Source organism: Blennius ocellaris, assembly GCF_963422515.1.
Source record: "Blennius ocellaris genome assembly, chromosome: 3".
NCBI classification, from domain to species: domain Eukaryota; kingdom Metazoa; phylum Chordata; class Actinopteri; order Blenniiformes; family Blenniidae; genus Blennius; species Blennius ocellaris.
This window is the reverse complement of record NC_137652.1, coordinates 21,234,732-21,253,677: the sequence shown is the minus strand read 5'-3', so window position 1 is coordinate 21,253,677 and position 18,946 is coordinate 21,234,732. Positions and strand designations below refer to the sequence as shown.

General features: G+C 41.0%; 1 protein-coding gene across 1 annotated transcript; it reads left to right on the top strand.

The window, feature by feature from the left end:
• Positions 1-165: 165 nt before the first annotated feature.
• On the top strand, positions 166-17,910 carry LOC308145696 (uncharacterized protein). Its single transcript, XM_080517207.1, has 5 exons — positions 166-222; positions 607-1,078; positions 5,711-5,875; positions 15,384-15,508; positions 15,716-17,910. The coding sequence occupies exons 2-5, from the start codon at positions 641-643 to the stop codon at positions 17,616-17,618; spliced, it is 2,631 nt and encodes an 876-aa protein (XP_080373333.1). The 5' UTR covers positions 166-222; positions 607-640; the 3' UTR covers positions 17,619-17,910.
• The last annotated feature ends 1,036 nt before the right edge of the window (positions 17,911-18,946 follow it).

The window sequence follows — 18,946 nt, the reverse complement described above, 5'->3', positions numbered from 1 at the left end:
CAGGCTCGGAGTGACTGTGACAGCTCGGCAAACAAACCTGCTGCTGGGAGCCAGGTGAGCTGAGGTGGGCGGGGCTTCCTGCTGTCAGCGGGAGTGAGCAGGGCAGGTACGACGGGCAGGGATCTGTTTGCAGAGTTCAACTCCACACCTTCAGTGCAGACACAAGGACTATGAGGAGTAGGAGTATTCAGGGACACAAGCAGGTCTTTTGGAAACTATGAAGTAAGTTTGTTTATTACTGCTGAATTCATAAAGAAGCCAGCACACGTTGCCTCTTTTGCAACTTGAGTTGCAGTCTTTAAAGTATTTACTCTTCGTGAGATTTGTGTTGCAGCAACATTCTGAACTTCTAGCTTCTGCATGTCTTCTTAAAATGTGGCTCTTCAGACAATGTGAAAATGTTTTTGTTTTTTGGGGTTTGTTTTTTTTAACGTTCTTGGTACTTAGTTAACAATGGTATTGCTCACACATTTGGTAAATCAATCTTCACGTTATGTCTTTGGCAGGTGTGAGGTTTGAGCAGGTATTGATTTATTTATTCATGATAGGAGAAAGGTCTTTAACTTGGTGAAGCCCCTAACAGTCATGTCACATGTCACACTGAAGGTAAAGGAGAACTCTCAGAGGGGATCAGGTGTCCATGGAGTCCAATCTGTCCTGCCTGTCCTCACTCAAAGAGGAAGACAATGGGCTTTACGTTCAGCCGCACTATAAAGAGGCGTACCGCCTGGCCATCTACGCACTGCTCTGCGGAGGCAAGGAGGCCTACGAGGAGTTCCTCCGAGCCGAGCAGATCAACCACTTCCTGTCGGAGGAAGAGATTGTGTTCATGCTGGAAAATGCAGAGCTACCGGTTGTAGAGGATGAGTCAGAGGGCAGGCGGCCTGCGGACGATGGGCGGCCCTCCACCTACTTCCCCGTCGAGTCGGACGAGGAGGTGCCAGACCTGGAGCTGGGCTGGCCGGAGGTCAACCTGGACGGGGCGGACACCAGCATCAGCCTGCTCTTCCACCCACCCAGACAGAACACTCCCACCATCAAGGAGGTGGTCAGGAAGCAGATCCAGGAGGCGCGACAGGTGAGGTCTGAACAATGAAACAGCTGATCTGTCAGGAGGATTAATCAGTGAGGATTCATCTTTCCTCTGTTGACTGTACAGAAACTTAACACTGCACAGCAGGGACAATAACAGCTCATCAATAGAGCCAGTCACAATGAAAGGCGTTACTTTGCACAGAGAAAAACACACCACTCCTCATATTTGGCTGCAAAAGCAGGTGACTGTAAGGTGAACCGCACACAACTAACAACTTTTACAAGTGCTGCGTCACATCAAGCGTGTGTGTGCCGTTGCAGGTAAAGCGATTTAAGGGTTCCGTTGGAGATCGATGCTGAAAATATTCCTCCTCTTAATTAGCACACCTCTGAAAATAGAAAGTCAGGAAAAAAACCAAAAAAAAAACCATCCTTGGTGCCTCAGCATATTGTAATTTTCATAAACTTCAACCAAACTTCTCAATAATTGTAAACATTTAGCAGTTTTTAATAATCCCACAACACAAAGCGATCGGGAGAAACATTGGGAACATTAGGTTTCTGGACTGATAAGCAACTTTTAACGTTACTGCGAAATCAATTGATTTTTCAAAAAATTATCTTTGACCCTGTTTGCATGACAACATTTGAAGTAAAAAAAAATAAAACACATAGTTTTTGCATTTCTGTTTCAGAATAGTTTGACATTTGCAGGGTAAAGTTTTGAAAACAATGTGCATTTGCACAGAAACAGCAGAAAAGCTGAAAATAATGTAGTTGGTTGTTTTTGTGCAGAGAACAGTACATAATACATATATATGAAATCTAAACATTAAAAATGGGAGTACACAGACATTTGTATAGACAGACGACCGTTGGATTGTTACTACAGTTAAGCAGTTTAAGAAAACGATTGAAATAAGTTTTACCATGAAATAAATGCTATTGAGAAAACAAACACCCCCCTTGTCAAATACGGGAATTTTGTCTAATGATGGTCACTTGTTTTTGATATAAGTAAAGTTTAAAACTTTTATCTCTCATATTCTCATAGCATTTTATCTTTATTATATTTACATATTATACATCACTACTCATGCTGTCAAAAACAGATCTTCTTTTAATCTGAAATATTAAATAATCCTGCACCTATCAGTCTGGAACTGTCATAACTGCCACGCTTGTGGTTTCGCTTCATTGTTTCTTCAGGTTGAAACATTCACTGAAGCTAAAAGTCATCTTTCAGAGGTTTCATCCTCTTCTTTGTGCCTCCAGCTACCATCAGGAGATGTTGTCAGCGTCACGCCGCGCCACTTTTCTTCTGAGAACCAAGAGTCCGGGATGCAGGCTGCAGGGAGTTTACATTCCGATTTAAAAAGCGAATTCTCAGAAACAACTTCCAGAAAAGCTTCACCATCCAGTTCTGGACAGTTATTGTCATGGTGAAGTTTGCCAGTTGGCCGCAGCAGAAACAAATCATGCAACCGTGATGAGAGTGCGTCTCCTGTTTGCCCGCCTCGTGCTTCCGCCCCCGGCTCCGACGAGCACGCACATGTTCCGGCACACGTGTTTGAACACGGCCTCTTGATCTGGCGTCACGCACTCGCAGGGGTAATTAGTCTGTAACTTGTCAAACTCGATGTCGGTGACTGTGTTGCGGGTTTAACCATGTTTCACACTGAAGAATAAATATCTATCCACCAGATAGATAAACCTCATCGCTGAAGAAAAAAAAGACACAGTTCTTAATAAGAGCTATAGCATCGGATACATCAGTGCAAGTCAAAAGCGTGAATATGAATGTTTTGGAAGTGGCTAACACATTCACATAGTAACTTGATGGTAGCAGTACCAATTTCCCCAAAATGTAATCTGATTAAAGTAGAGCAAAGTAACTGTAATTCAATAGTTTTGCTCCTGAAGACAGCTGACAAAATGTCAATTACATTTATCTGCTTGACTATAACACTTGTAACCATCAGGAAAAGGCCAACTAAGTTGACACGATAACGTTTTCAAGTGAAAGCACAAAGTTTCATAGCGAGTTAGGAGACTGTTTCCATGACGACGGTGCTTGGAACCACTAAAACGTGGTTTCATATACAAAAACAACAACAACACCTATGAGTACTCACGTTTAATTAATCACTTTCAAAAGGTGCCTTGTAAAGGCAAAACTTTTCAGAAATATCATCATGTAAATGGGGCCTGAGTCCAAACAATCAACCCACTTTAGGGTTTTATTTCCACAAGTTGTTTGTACAAGAATGTATGAAATTTGAGGGCCGGCAGAGTTGAACAGCTTCACAGCCAACAAATGATTGAAAATATATTTGGAATGCAGCGCACAGATTTCAAGATCTTTCATACCTTTAGTGCGTTCATGACATCTTCATCATTGATATTTGGAGGACTTGCATTTAATAAGAAAGCAATAAAGTTTATCCAGTTCAGACTAGCCGGATGCTGGAGATGATCCCAACACACACACACACACACACACACACACACACACACACACACACACACACACACACACACACACACACACACACACACACACACACACACACACACACACACACACACACGCACACACACACCCCAGTTAACCTAATGTTGCATGTTTTTGGAGCCAGAGAAAACCAATGTATGTACAGACGGCACATACAAACACATTTTCATGCCATTTGAAATCTTAAAGACAAGACCATTAAACTTTGAAGTGACCAGCTTCAAAGAAACAATAAATCTCTTCAGTGGCATTAGTTGATGTTCTGCATAATGTCCCCAGACTGAGCCTCGCCTCTTTTACTTATTTGTGAGCAGACAAGTTTTTAAAGATTTCAAAAGCTTGAAAACCTACAAGACAAGGTTTCAGGAATGCAATGAAGTAAACATGAAGCTCCAGGAGCCGGTTGGATCTAAAGCAAAGTACTGCTTTATGTTTCCAGCATAATAAATCTTTCATGAGGAGCAAATTTTTTTTTTTTAAGGCTATAAAAAGTGAAACAGCAAGTTATTTTATCAGAAAGTTATTTGAACATAAACTCATAAGCAACGCTGCTGAAGTTACAGCACTGACTTGCAGAATCCTGTGAGCATAAAACAAACTGAACACCGGAGGCCAATCATTACAGCCCTCACCTTTAAGAGAATAATTAAAAACATGTCATGTCACCACATGAAACATACAATTTCACATTAAAGTAGCTCACATCCTACACATGCCGTTTCTATTCAACCGCATGCATGTTTGTAGGTTTAACATGAGCTTTGCTTGGAAATGTTAGGATAACGGCCATGACTGCTGACATTTACCCTCCAACATGTCTCAGCTCGAATCTGCTCCGGTCTGGACGTCATGAATTAAACCAGTAATTCATAGGACACCAGGGCGTGTGTGTATGAGGGTGTGTGTGGGTGTGTGAGTGTGTCTCAGTACCAGAACTGAACTTTCGTTACACACATTCCAACCATCTAATAATACACAGATTTGTGCTGCACACATGGCGCTGAAACCAAGTGAAATCTGGTTTGATTTTCATCAAGCCGTTCATAGTAAATCAGTTACAATCAGTCAGATTACAGGCGTGCAGTTTCTCCTGAACATTAAAGCATAAAGAGTTTCTGCAGGTCAAAACAAGAAAATCTCCAGCGCACCATTAGTGTCAGGAATATAGCATGTCGTCGACACCACTCCTTTTGGCAATTGTTACTGATTACTTTTGTAAATTAGTTGCACAGGTACAATCAGTCTCTTTTTTCATGCATGAAACATTTATAGAGCTGCTGTCTCTTAAAATCAGTCCACTATTAGCATTAGCTTTAGCAGTTATTATTTCATAAAACTACAGGAAGAAGATCATCTCAAAACCAAGTCAATCCTGTTTACATGAATTTTAGCCTGCATCACGAGCTTTCAGCATCCCTGAATAAACATCAGCATCCTTTACTGTCAGACTGTCAAAATGTTGCTCCTTCATCTCAGATTATCTTTTTTGGTGCATCTTTTCTCCTGTCATCCTCACTTCCTCAAACAGTTTCTTTCAAGAAGCCCCAACATCCAGTTTATAGAGCCCCTTCCTTCAACTAACTCTCTAACTTCAACTAACATCCATTTTATGGAACATCTTCTCCCCTGGTAACTCCATTTTATGTCAGATTATAGAGCATCCTCCCCCGAATGAGTCAATCAGTCACATCACAGCTACACTACAATAATGCAGCTCTGGACACATCAATAAGACACACTAAGGGAGAGGAAAGGGATCACTTTCCTAAACAACTGATTTTTTTTTTTTTTTTTTTTTTAAACAAGCATGAAAGGTGGAGCAGGTGAATGGGGTTGAATTAAAAGTAGATGGTGTTTGAATAAAGGTGAGTTAATCTCCTCCGTGTGACGTTGATCACTGCAGAGGTGTGAATCTCAGCTAATCCAAGTTGGAAGAGTTGGTAGCTCACAGGAGCTTTGTAGAATTGTTGACGATAACACTGGTTAGCTTTGATCAATGTGCCTTGTTTTCCTGCAGAGGTTCTCATTCATTTACGGATTCATTTGACAGTTCAATAATTGACATGTCAGCCATCCTTCTTATCTTCGTCGGAAAGAAATAAACTATCTGATCACATTCTAAAATTAATACATCTCTCCTCTCTTGAACTTTGTCCCCAGATTGTTGCCGTAGCGATGGACATCTTCACTGACGTTGACATCTTCAAAGAGCTCATCAGCGCCACCCTGAGGGGAGTGGTGGTCTACATCCTTCTGGATCAATCCCACATTAAGAGCTTCCTCACCATGTCACAGCGGGTGGGCATTAATATTGAGGACCTCAAGGTAAAATACCTGCAGTATATATTCATTCATCTTACTGGTTTAATTATTTTATTTATTTATTTATTTATTTTTTATTCTTACTGTGATTGTGACGAGAGTCATTTCTCTCAGCTGGCTCACTTTGACTTTTAAGAACCGTTTACACCAGGTTAAAGTAAAAACGCCTCGTCTTTGATGCGTTTGGATGTCAACATGCTTACACTTCAAGACAATGTTCACCCAGACACTGTTGCAAAGGTGTTTTTTATTTGGCGACGGTCTGAAAGGTTATGAAATCCAGAACGAGCTGAAAGTGAATGGAAATGTGTTGACATACATTTAGAGGAGCGTTGCTGTTTGGTTTGTGTTTACATTGGTGACACTGTTAAACAGGAGAGTAAAACTAATTTTAGCTCAGGTTTAGTTTCAAGTCTTTTTACAAAATGTGAACAACTTGACAGTTGCTAAGTAAAATGTCTGCATTGAGCCACCTCGACAGTAAGATGTCACTAAAGTCGGTCCTCTATTGGAAGCATCTTTCAGTCTCACTGTGTGTCTTTGATGGTGAAACATTAAGCAGTTTGTTTTCTCTGCTGCATCCCTGATCTCTCAGCCCCAGTCTCACTGTGTGTGTTATGCCCACTCCTCTTACTAAAACACAGAAATCCCTTGTACTTAATGTAACATTAGCCATTACAGTTGCTTTTCACACTTTATTGTCCTCCTGCAAACCAGATGGGACCTTCTGGAGTTTTAGCCCCTAAACCCTGTATTTGACATTCTACTTCAGAATGAGCAAGTTTTATAGCAACAAAACTTTGTTTTTTTATTTTAATTTTGCCCAATTTGGCTAAAAAGAAGTAAACGATGCACAGAAAGAATTATGATCCAAACTGTAAAGTGCTGCACACAAGCCAAGACAAACAAAGGGGCTATTTTGCTGAATCTATATTTTGCCGTCTACATTTGTATTCGATGAAGCATTGCCTGTGACGTGACCTTCTTCTGTCTGCAAGGGTATTTGCAGGATTAAATTTGACATTCTCTCCACACCCCGGTGGAAATGCTGCCATTTACCAGCCGTGTTTCTACTCGTTATTGCCATAGGAGGCAAACCGCGGCAGCCGCAGGACGGATGCGTCGAGCCGGCTGGATTTTCCTGTTGTTCAGGATGAAGTTTCACAGCCCAAACAGGGAGTCATCAGAGCAAACACAAGCGTGGCTTTGTGAGCTCTGAGCAAAGCGCTTAGCCGGTGGCCACATCAAAACAGCGGCCTTGGAGCGGACAGACACACAGGTTCCATCATGTCGACTCTCACAGAGGGTGTCCGTGCTTGTTCTCTGTCTAAGTTACAATAATGGAACATGAGGACAAAAGTCTCGCTTAGCTCTCATTGAAGACACTCAAAGAACACATGCAGATTAATTATTATATTTATTAGTCTATTTGACTTCTTTATTTAAACTATAAATGCATTTTAGTAACTTGGCTATGTACACTGTTTCTGTATCAATCAGCCATTATGACCACAGACAGGTGAAGCGAATAGTGAACAGACTTCACTTGTGCAAAGCTTTCTGTTCACCGGTCGGTCTACATCCACACCCTCACCTCCGGTCGTGAACTCTGGATCATGACTGAAAGAATGAGGTCACAGATACAAGCAGCCGAAAAGAGTTTTCTCTGCAGAGCGGCAGAACTTCATGATAGAGTGAAGCCTGTCACTCCATGATCTGGGAGACACTCAAAGTCGAGCTGCTGCTCCTCACATTGAGGAGCCAGTTGAGGTGGTTCATCTGATCAGGATGCCCCCCTGGTCGCCATCCCTTCGAGGTTTACCAAGCATGCTTGACTGGGAGGAGACCTCTGGGTCGGCCCAGGCCTCACTGGAGAGGTTATATCTCTGGTAAGAGCTGGAAGAAGTTGGAGGGGACAGAGGTGTCTGGGCTTCTTTGCTCTCGGTACTGCCACCATGACTGCATATGGACTAAACAGTTAATGGATGAACGGCTCCGTTGCGAGAAAGTTGTGGTTTCGGGCCAGATCAAAACACATGCAAATAAAAACAAATGCAAACCTTACCTTGTGCATGGGCACATGTTTATACTGGCCTACTAACAGGATGCACTTAGGATTGTGTCTCCCATAACCGCACACACACACACACAAACACACACACACACACACACACACACACACACACACACACACACACACACACACACACACAAACACACACACACATACACACACACACACACACACACACACACACACACACACACACACACACACACACACACACACACACACACACACACACACACACACACCCCGTGATTTACACTAATATTTGTATTGTTCATGTTTGCATCTGTCTGAAAATGAGGACAGATGTTGTATTTATCGTGGAAAACAGACACCTTCTCACCTGGCTCTGCGGTATTTTTATTTGCAGCCTTTATGCTCGGATATCTTTGGCATTGACCTTCTTTTTAGGTCTTCAAAATTTTTCCGAATCTCTTCTGTTGCTCTTGTTTTTCCCACAGCTTTGGCTGTGTGACTGATTCTCTCCCCTCTTGCCTTCTTTTTGTTCCTTTTTTGACAAATTGTGATTCATTTGCTGGATCACTCCAATATCTTTGATAACTTACTCCACCAACACGTACAACTCCATAGTAGCACATTTAATTTTGTATTTGTAAGGAATCACTCAACTCCATGCACTCAACGCAACCAAATGAACCAGGAAACGATGGTGTGTCCAGCAGATCTTTGTAACAGGCCTGAGGCACATGTAAACACAAATTGAAATACTCCTCTTTGCATGGTGTTATTCTCAGTTGTTTCTCTGGAAAATTCAAGCAAATAGAAATTGCAATTTATTTACGGTACTTGAAAGTGCATTACAGTACACTTCATAGAAGATTCTCATACATCAGGGCTTTAGAGTCTTGAGATGGAGAATTAAACCCACAATCCAAACATGACATTCTCAACAGCCATTCCTGAATAAATGTTCTCACCTCTTTATCATGGCACAAGCTCATGAGCAGGATGGAATTGACACCAACTGAAGTAAGGAATGACGTGTTCAAAGGAGAAAAATGGTTTGAAAGGGATCAAATTGTGATATTTAATAACTGGGTCAGGACATTTGGAAGACTGCAGCTCTTTTGTTCCCTGCTACAGTTCTCAGTATGTGTGAAAAGGTCCCAGGAAGGGAAAGCTGTGAATATATAATGTAATAAATGGTCGATGAGATTCGAAGGATGCTACAACTTTACAGGCTTAAACAATCTGCTGCAGATGTAGTGGTGTCCATGTCTCCACTGCTCATGTCATAATGTTATGGCCAATCTGTTTACATTCTGCCTTGCCTTGCCTTGCCTTGCCTGTTAACTGGCTCCACCTCTGGACGTCCCAGACTAATATGGACTGGGAGTCACAAAACAACATTGTTCTTATACTCCATCTACTGAGCATGTGCAGAAGAACTATTAACTGAGACTGTGGTGTGGAAGTGTTTTCAAAAAGTTCTGTTTTCAGTGACTCCAAATATTTGTATGTTTTTGTTTCCTTTTATCACTTGAAAACATCATGTTGTGTTTTTTTTGTAGGAAGTAATAAAAACCACATTATTACGTTACATTTCAAAGGTATTTGCATAATACAAAACTATTGCTTTTCAGTAAAAACAAATAGTTTGATGACATTCTCAATAAACAACTAAAATTTTCATCACTTTTCCTCACAATCATTCTGTGGTGCCTGAAGGTCTTGAGAAGGTGGTTAAAGTCATGGTCCCGGCTCAGTAGTAACAGCAGATAATCTATATCTATAAAGTGATCAGTGCTGTAAAAACAGATTACAGAAGGAAGGCAGCTAAGAAGTAGTAGGCTGTAGTAGGCATAGCACATGTGCTAACTCGCTAAGTTTCCACACAGTTAATGCCTCCGTACACCGCCTATTCAGAAACCTGAAAGGTTTTTAAAATCTCCCTCACTTATGTAATAACCAGGACTATAACAACTGCTTAGTCAGAAATGTTATGCTGGTAACTTACAGTCATAAAATATCAACAGGGACACACCCACAATGACTTGATTTTGTCTGAACAAGCCTCTGAAGGAATTGATCGAATGTCATCAGACTTCCCGACATGGTTCACTAGACTCATAACTCACAGTCGTCTGTTGTTTTCTACAAAGACATTGTCATACCATTAATTTGCTTCAGCGGTATTTAATGATTCAGTAAGATTATAGACGTTACAGACATTAACTTTTCATCGCTTTACATGTCTGAACATCTTGTATGTTAAAATGTTTTCAAAGCCTCCTTTTTCAAAAGAGAGGACAGTGAACTTTTATCTTAATTATCTTAATTTTTCACGTGTTGAGGGAACACGGCCATCAAATGTTCAGAATACCGCCGGAGGGAAACAAAAAGTTTCTAAAGGAGTCCATATAATTTTTAGAGGTGAGAAGTGCAGCTCACAATTTACAGCCAATTCATGCAGGAAACCACTATTTCAAGGAATACTCATCACCTTTTGCAATCATATGCTTATACACAATCAAAAATAAAAAGTGCCATGATAAAAATATAACGCCCTGGTCTTATCTGTTAGTGGTTGGGTTAAGAAATTCATCTTTTAAATACTTGAAAACAAGTACGGCTGTTCTGATCTATTAACACAATGAGGGTTGTGCATATGCGTGAGTCAGTTCTTAGTGTACAATGGAATTTAATAGTTTTCAACTGTTTATGACTGCAATTGTTTTAAAGATGTTTGAAAAGGAGGTGAAATCAGCTGAGATGCTGCTGTTATTGTAGTGCAGTGCTTCTCAAATGGTGGGGCGAGCCCCCCTGGGGGGGCGTGGTGGGGTGTCAGGGGGGGGCGTGAGGCAGGCGCGACTTTCAGTATTAGTGTCTTTATTCATGCTTGAACGATAAAAAAAGGGCCTCCAGCTCATTTTATTAATTTATTTTTAATAATCAGTTGTATGCAGAATGCTGGTGCCAGCAACTCATACAGTGGTTTATACAGATAAATAAATAAATATTATCAGGTTCTCAATGGTAGTACAATTCGGGGGGGGGGGGCTGAACATTTTTTTGTCCTTTAACCTCCTAGGACCCGGACTCTTAAATGGCATTCAATTTTAATTTATCTTTGCTATTTGGGCTTATTGGGACCTGATGAGTGTTACAACAGAGAATTATCTTACTACATGATGTAGTTTCTGAGAAAAATGATGTCCACATATGTGGACATTGGTTTTAAATTCCGATAAAACACAATAAAGTCACAATTGAGTAATGATGTACAAAACTCTATATTTGTATTTGTATATTTGTTATACCTGAACATGGCAACATTGTTTCCTGAGTGCAAAACCAAAGTAGGAAACTATTGTCCATTTTTCTAAGTGCAAAAACAAAAATATAAACAATGATTGTGTGCTTTTTCTCAGCGCAAAATCCCCAAAATTAAATAACTTCTCATTTTTGCTCAGTGCAAAAATAAAATGACAATGAAAACAAAAGTCAGAGTTGTCATTGTCATGCTGACCCTAGAAGGTTATGGCCACTTCCATCTGAAATTTTAAGAACTGCATGACGTTCTTCTTTGAAGTACCAAATACACTGAGGTCTTCACGGTACAGTAACCAGCTGCTGGCTAAAGCCAGATCAGTAAAGAGCATTGGCCTATCCACAGTGTCCATTTCTTTGTATGGCCATTCATGCTATCGTCACTCATCATTCTATCGACAAGGTCAACTCCACCCATCTTGGAGTTGTATTCATGTATAATACTTGGTCACGAGATGGTTCCATATCTTTTCAGTTTCTTGTCCCATCATTGGCAGATATTGTCACCATGGACAAGCTCCTGTGAATGGAATCATCTGCTCATCAATAGAAACACATTCTGGGGGAGCCTGGGACCTGCAACCTTTCAGAATGCGGTTCAGAAAAGGCCTCACTTTCCAGAATTTATCACACCCTTTCAGAACGTCTGGAACATCATCATCAATGACCACATTTAGTGATTTCCTCAGTCTGAAAAATCTGTCATGTGTGAACTTTTCTGTGATGGCAGGAATTCTCAAAGTGCTGGACCAATGCATCCTGACTGCAGGATACTGGACACAAGACATCAAAATAGAAGCACCAAAAAAAATTATAGATTTCATTAGTTGACGTGTTGATTGAGTCTCAACTTCTGGCCAGTGATACAGCATTGGAGCAATCAGCAATCATTTATCAAATCTTTATCAATGTACTGCTCCATGTGGTCCAGTGGGGTCCAGCCTTCTCTATCATCCACAGTGTCCTCTTCATGCTCAAACTGAGCTTGATTTGGTGTTAGCGGAGAAGCCCCCCATCACAGCCCACGTCCTTTCTTGGACTGTGCTTGATGGCTTGGTCCTGGCGTTGTCTCTTCTGAGACATTGCTTGAGACATCATGCTCATCCTGCTGTGCCCAAGAGCGACGCCTGGGAGTGCCTGATTTGTCATTGTCACGATCCAAACGATATCCTTGATATTCCGAACGGAGACGTTTACATCCTCTGATAGGCTGAGGATTGGGGTCCTCACACCCACGACTGTCCTCCTCACTGCTACTTGGCTCCTGTCATGGGGGCTGATAATCAGCATCCTCCTCAGAATCATCGATGTCTAACAAATCTTCCACTTCTGACTTGACTCCACCAATTAACCCCAGCAACTCCAGTAGTTGTGATGAAGAATAGAACTCTCAAAAAAATAAATCATGACAGAAATCTAATAAAAATCTATGTAAATGTATTAATAAAACATACCATATCTGCTTGTACTGTAGTAAACTATTTATTTCTACCAAAATCATCCCAAAATACAATTTAAAAACTCAATCCCTTTGTCCACATTTGTGGACATGTTCAACAAAACTATCAGAACTAAGTCCTCCTGTCCACATATGTGTACATCAAGTTTAACAGCATGGTGAGTTGCTATAGTTGCAAACTTTTGTCTAATTTCACTTCAGAAGCGAACATTGAACACTTATAAATACATCTGAACAAGAATCAGCCATGAAATTTCTTTAAATTTTTTACCTGGTCAACTTTTGCATCGGGAGTGACCGGCTGAATTTCAAGGTGTGTTGTCAACCATCTTGAATCTAACCTGTAATGTGTTATACTCTTATTCCACCACCAAGTGGCAGAGTGATGTCCACAGAAGTGGACACCAGGACTTTGTAGCACAAAATTTAGTATTGTGGTCTAGACAACTGAAAATGTGCTGTCCACATATGTGGACGCCAGGTCCTAGGAGGCTAGGGGGGGCATGACAGAAAATAATTGAGAACCACTGTTGTAGTGAGAGGTCATTTCTCAGCTGGCTCAACACAACCTTTATTTGAAGACTTTGATATAAATTAATCTTAGACCTCATTCAGGCCCTGTCCACATGAGCTAAAATGATTATTTTTCTTCCTCGTTCTTCAGAAGTTTCTCGTCCACACACCATCAGTGCAGGAAATATCTGCCTTCATACGACACCATGAAAACGACTCAAAACGATGTAGTACATATAGCAAGCCTATGGGTGATGCTGTAAAAGAAATATATTAAAAAAACAAACAAAAACAAAAAAACAGAAGAAGATACGATGACATCATTGTATTAAGCAAATATTTTGCCCATCCACATGTCAACGCACACGTCTCTAAGCTATGCCGCTTTCAGGCTCCTAAAATGCCGTGCCGTGTGGATGATCATCCAAAAATGACATGGTTAAATGAAACGTCGTTGTCAAGTGGACAGGGCCTTATCACGTGAACTGAAAACACTAACGTTTTCTTGCATTTGTGGTGTCTGTTTTCATTAAAATAGTGCTCAAAACCACTAGTGACACCAGCTTTTTGAAAACAGCTCTGAAGGAAGAACTTTGTTAAGTTTCAGTCTCAGTCTCCGTGTTAATGTCAGAAACGTTGCTAGTGCACATGCACACCACGGCTGTAGTAAATGAGTCTTCTGCAATAATCCTTCAAAAAGTGATCCTAAGAAGGAAAAGTAGTGGACCAGTCATAGACTCCTCGTGGTCATTAATGACACTCTATCGAGGCCCCACCTTCAAACCTGCTGTTATTCAAGGATCACAACTAAAGAACTGATTAACTCTTTTATGTAAACATACATTCCTTCCTATGGTTTAATTTAGCTAAATTACAGTTAATAACATTTTTTTAAATGTATAATAGAGACAAATCAACCACCTTCAGTAGGATCCACCCTCAGGGAATCATATATATGTATTCTTTATGTTGAAGTATTGGAAATTTAACCACTGAGATTATAGGAATAATATAAGTCATTATATCATAATCCAAAACTATGAAACCTCCTATTACTCAGTGTACTAATGTGACAAACTCTCATATTATGTTTTTCTAGCTGTTCTATTGTTACACTTCACGACACGACACAACACAACTCTCTCTGCAATTATGTGATCTAATAATAGCAGGTTGTCTTTTTCTGTTGGGTTGACAGCTACAATGAGCTGCCAGACGAGTTAAACCAAACCCTCCTCTGTCACTAACAACGCACTGATTTTTCTTATTCTGTGTAATTACAGTCAAATACATCACGCACAGACTGCAGAGGCTCCAAAACAGGAAGCGTCACATTCCAGTTTCTCATGCAATAGTTTGAAAAGTTTACGCGACTAAAGATTGATTTGGGGTTTTTTTTTTGTTTGTTTTTTTTTCAAATCCGTAGTTTCCATGAAGACTAGAAAAAACTAGAACATTAGACCAGTGATTCTGAGAAGTTCAGCTTCTTCACTATAAATCTTTTGTTTGTTTGTGTGTCCTTGCTTTTGGATTTCCTTTAAGTAGAGTCACAAAATTAGACACGCATTTACACATTTTCAAGTGAAAATAAAAAACTTTGTTTTTGACCCACTGAAAATGGAACTTTTTGAAAATGTCACAAGGTGAACCTTTACCGACTCTGGCTCTATGGAAACAAGGGAAACACAACTTTTCTGAAACTTTGCTAATCCACACGTGCACCACGGCTGTAGTAAATATTTCTTAATAATGTTGACTTCAGGTTGGTGACGTTGTTGTGTGAACACGTAAGACTGTGAGAGCAGTGAAAATAAGCTTTATTTTATAAGTGAGGACCTTTCACAAAAACCACATTGTAGGAATACTCCATTTCATATCAATTTAATGTCTTACATTAAAACATAATGCTTAATCAAAACCGCCAACCAAAGTATTGTCAGCAACATGTTGTAAACAGTTAATCCTGAGAGTTGGATTTTTCACGGTTTCATGCTGGGTAAAGTCACAGCTTCTCTGAAGAAGGGCCTGTCAGGACAATGAGAACTATGGGAGATTTAGATGTAATTTGCGCAATGTCAGTTGGAATAAGCATCACTATCAGCAGTAGGCATTATGTCACTACACTGATCTACTGTCACACTTTAACTTAGTAACTCTCCTCTTCATTTGTCCATCAGAACCTTCGAGTTCGGATGGTTCGGGGACAGCAGTACCAGTGTCGGTCTGGGATAAAGTTTCATGGAGGTTTGGAGCAGAGGTTCATTCTGGTGGATTGCCAAACTGTTATCTATGGAGCATACAGGTGAGTCAGTCCCTCCCGCACCCATTCACCAATAAACGTACTTTGGATTGACAAACAGAGAAACAATACAGTACATTATTGTCAAATCACATCTTGCACCATACATTTGTTTTTCTATTTTAAATTGGAACCAAAGACTTTGACTCGATCTGGACCACATGGTTTCTTTCCTTATTGATTTGATTGTTTCTTCTCATTCTGTTCCAGCTACACATGGTCATTTGAGAAAATTAACCTGAGCATGGTCCTGGTTGTCACTGGTCAGCTGGTTACCTCTTACGACGAGGAGTTCAGAAGACTGTACGCTCGCTCTACAGTTCCCGAGATTTTGTCCAATGAGTTGTTGTCTGGTCAAACCACGAGAGACACTTGGGGCATACACAGCCCAAACTCCAGCCAACTCTCTCTCAATCATATCCACCTGAGATCCAGAATGATGGCCGGCATGCGTAGTGCTCATGATGACCCTGGCATGCTAACCCGGGGCATGAGCATGCAGGAGAGGCTGCATCAGTCCCACTGCACTGACATGGGGAACCTGGTGAGGGGACACAGCTACGGTGGAGAGCTGCAGAAGTTAAACAGCTTGTCTCGCCTGAGAATGGGAACCAAGGACATTGGAGCCCCTTATCCTCATGAAAGGAATGGATACAACATGAAGAGTGGCGGGGAGTTGCCCCTAACAAACAAGTTATCACAGCAGCACATGAGGCACCAGACTCGATATGGCGCAGACCACAATGTGATACCCTTCAATTCTGAAACATCGCTCCACAGGTGGAAGATGGATGCATACTTTAATGAGAGTGACAAGCTTGATGGGTCATGTGAGGCGATATCCCCTCTGACATCCCCCTATGGCAGCCACACAGGCCTGAACGAGAATCAGTCACAGCGAGTTCACAGCAGGTCGAGGGACATGAAGTCCAGAGTGGAGGAAATTAGACAAAAGAGGCTCAGTTTGCAAGAGTATTCCAACTTGCGCCAAAGCCAAGAGTCCTTGAGGTCTATGTATCCCACCCCGGAGAGATCGAGGTTCATGCCCTCTTTAATGCAGAGCATGGCAGATCTGGAAACAAACATACATGAAAGCTCTTACATAGAAGACAGTAAACCAAAGAAAGAAGATGAGAAAAGAGACAAGATACTGAGTGCAAGCCATCGCTCTGCCTCTCACAATGATATCAAAACTGTTTCAGACCGAAAGACATTGCAGGCGTACAACTGGCAAGACTCTTCTCACAGATCGACATCCGCTGTTGAGTTGGACACAAAGCTGAATGAGGCAGCTCTCAAACTTTCTCAGTTACAGTCCAATGCTCTCGGTATCCAGCACCCCCGAACGATGGAGTCTTTGGCAGAGATGCCTGAAGAAAGAGAGGGTTCAAACAATCGAGTTAACAGCTCGGACCCAGCACTCAAAGACAAAAGTCTGGAAAGTGTAAAAGGGGAGAGCCCGGTTCCAGAGGAAGCATCAGAGAAGTCAGTGTCAGAGTCAGAATCGCAGAGTCAGGATCAATCCAAAGGAAGCCACAGCTCTATAAATAAGGTGGCCAACAACAAAGGCTCAGGTGCTTTAATAGACAAAAAGAAATCACCTTCCAGTGAATTTGAACCAGCACCCAAAGTCCAAGACGTACCTCCCGGATCTCCGAAGCCCGCCGAGGCCAAGGGCAGTAACACAGAGGATTCACCACTTCAGAGGAAAAGCTCCATTAGAAGGTCTCTTCAAAGAAAGGCCTCATCAAAAGCAAAGACAGAGAAAACTGAACAAAGTCAAGAAACAGAGAAGCACAAATCCCCCTTCTCAAGACTGACGTCCCAGCGGTCCAGCAAGAAAAAGGCAGCTCAGGCAGCAGAAAAGGACCAAGGCCCCAGCAGCACTCAGGACAATGACGGTGTGGTGATCTTCCAGGCCAGACGAGAGAAAGTTTACAGCCGATTCGAGTATTTCCTCACTAATGACAATGTTCGTTCAGATAAACCAGAAAAAGATAAAAGCTCTCCGCAGAGCCAGCATGAATCCAGTCATCAGGGACAAAGTGGCAACGACAATAAACTGGGCCGATTCATGCAGCGGGTGGGAAGCCTAATCAGCAAAAATAAGTAGGATGAAACGAAGAAGGCTTCTTTGCGTTGAGATGAAGGCGAACCAAACATTGCTTTTTGATTTACTTTAGCTCCTGCACTTAACAACATATGTTTACACCACTACGGAATGCTACATTGTGCAGTCGTCAGGTTCAATCCTGTGGATGTTCTTGGGGGAATGGTGTGATTCATTGACAATGTGCAGCTTGGATCAACATCGGCATATTACTCTGTTCTGGATATTTGAGAAGCTGGGTCCTTGTGAATATATCAGTATGATTAGATTATTTTTGGTGAATATTACAGTACTGTTCCTGGACACTATAAATATATAATATCATGTGAGATGTGCTATTGTTATAGATTGTTAATAAACAAACTAAATGTGTTTGTTCTTTATTGATGTTTATCCAATGATCATTTTAAGACGTAAAAATAAGTATTCTATTTGTAAAGTCCTATGACTTCCAACTCCTTTCCTCATTTTAGTGGAGTAATCACCTGGAATTCTCACATATCCAGTATCCAGTCTCCCTTAAATTAGTGTTAGGTCTTTAGATCAATACTCAAAATGTATTAGGAAAAAAAAAATCTAATATAGAGCTCATTCTGACCCTTGTTCATGTTGCAACTACCTTATGTGAGATTTCGACTGGTACTGATGTTAGACACGCTTGACTGGCCACAGAAACTGTCAGTCATTGTGGTCATAGCGGTCCTTTGTGTGCATGAAAAATGATAACAACTGATTGTGGAGCCAAATACAAATATCCACGTCGCAGAGCAATGCACCCAGAGATTTAAAATGAAATACAGGGGTCATTTGTAAATCACATGGGATTCAAAGTTTATACTTGTAATATTTGTGGTTAGCCATAGTTAACTGCAAGACGCATCCAACCACTATATAGTATGCTGAAGAAAAGCTTCTCTTTGATAGCCTACAGTGAGGCAGTGGACATCTTTAATCAAAGCTCAGAGCAATTCGCCTTCCTATCGAATTGGGGTTGCAACCTTAAAAACAGGCCTTGAGAATTTTTTTCAAATGTAAAGAGCATTACAAATAAAATGTATTCTTATTCTTATTCTTATTCTTATTCTTATTCGTATTCGTATTCTTATTCTTATTCTTGTTCTTGTTCTTGTTCTTGTTCTTGTTCTTGTTTGTTTTTGTTATTTCAATCAAATTACATATGTGCCTATGTAATGGATCCTGCAGTAGCTGTAGTAGTAAAAACCAAAAATAATGGATTATGAAACATGTTGCTTTAAAGAAAGACGAACATAGGGGTTGGAGGAAGGACCAGGTGCAGTGGTGATTCGAAAATGTGCTGGGGCCCCAGGCTA

Bases quoted from the DNA above. Each gene is read 5' to 3' on its own strand.
- LOC308145696 (XM_080517207.1), top strand. From the start codon at position 641: ATGGAGTCCAATCTGTCCTGCCTGTCCTCACTCAAAGAGGAAGACAAT. The intron at 1,079-5,710 runs GTGAGGTCTGAA...CTTTGTCCCCAG, and splicing joins AGATCCAGGAGGCGCGACAG to ATTGTTGCCGTAGCGATGGA. The intron at 15,509-15,715 runs GTGAGTCAGTCC...ATTCTGTTCCAG, and splicing joins GTTATCTATGGAGCATACAG to CTACACATGGTCATTTGAGA.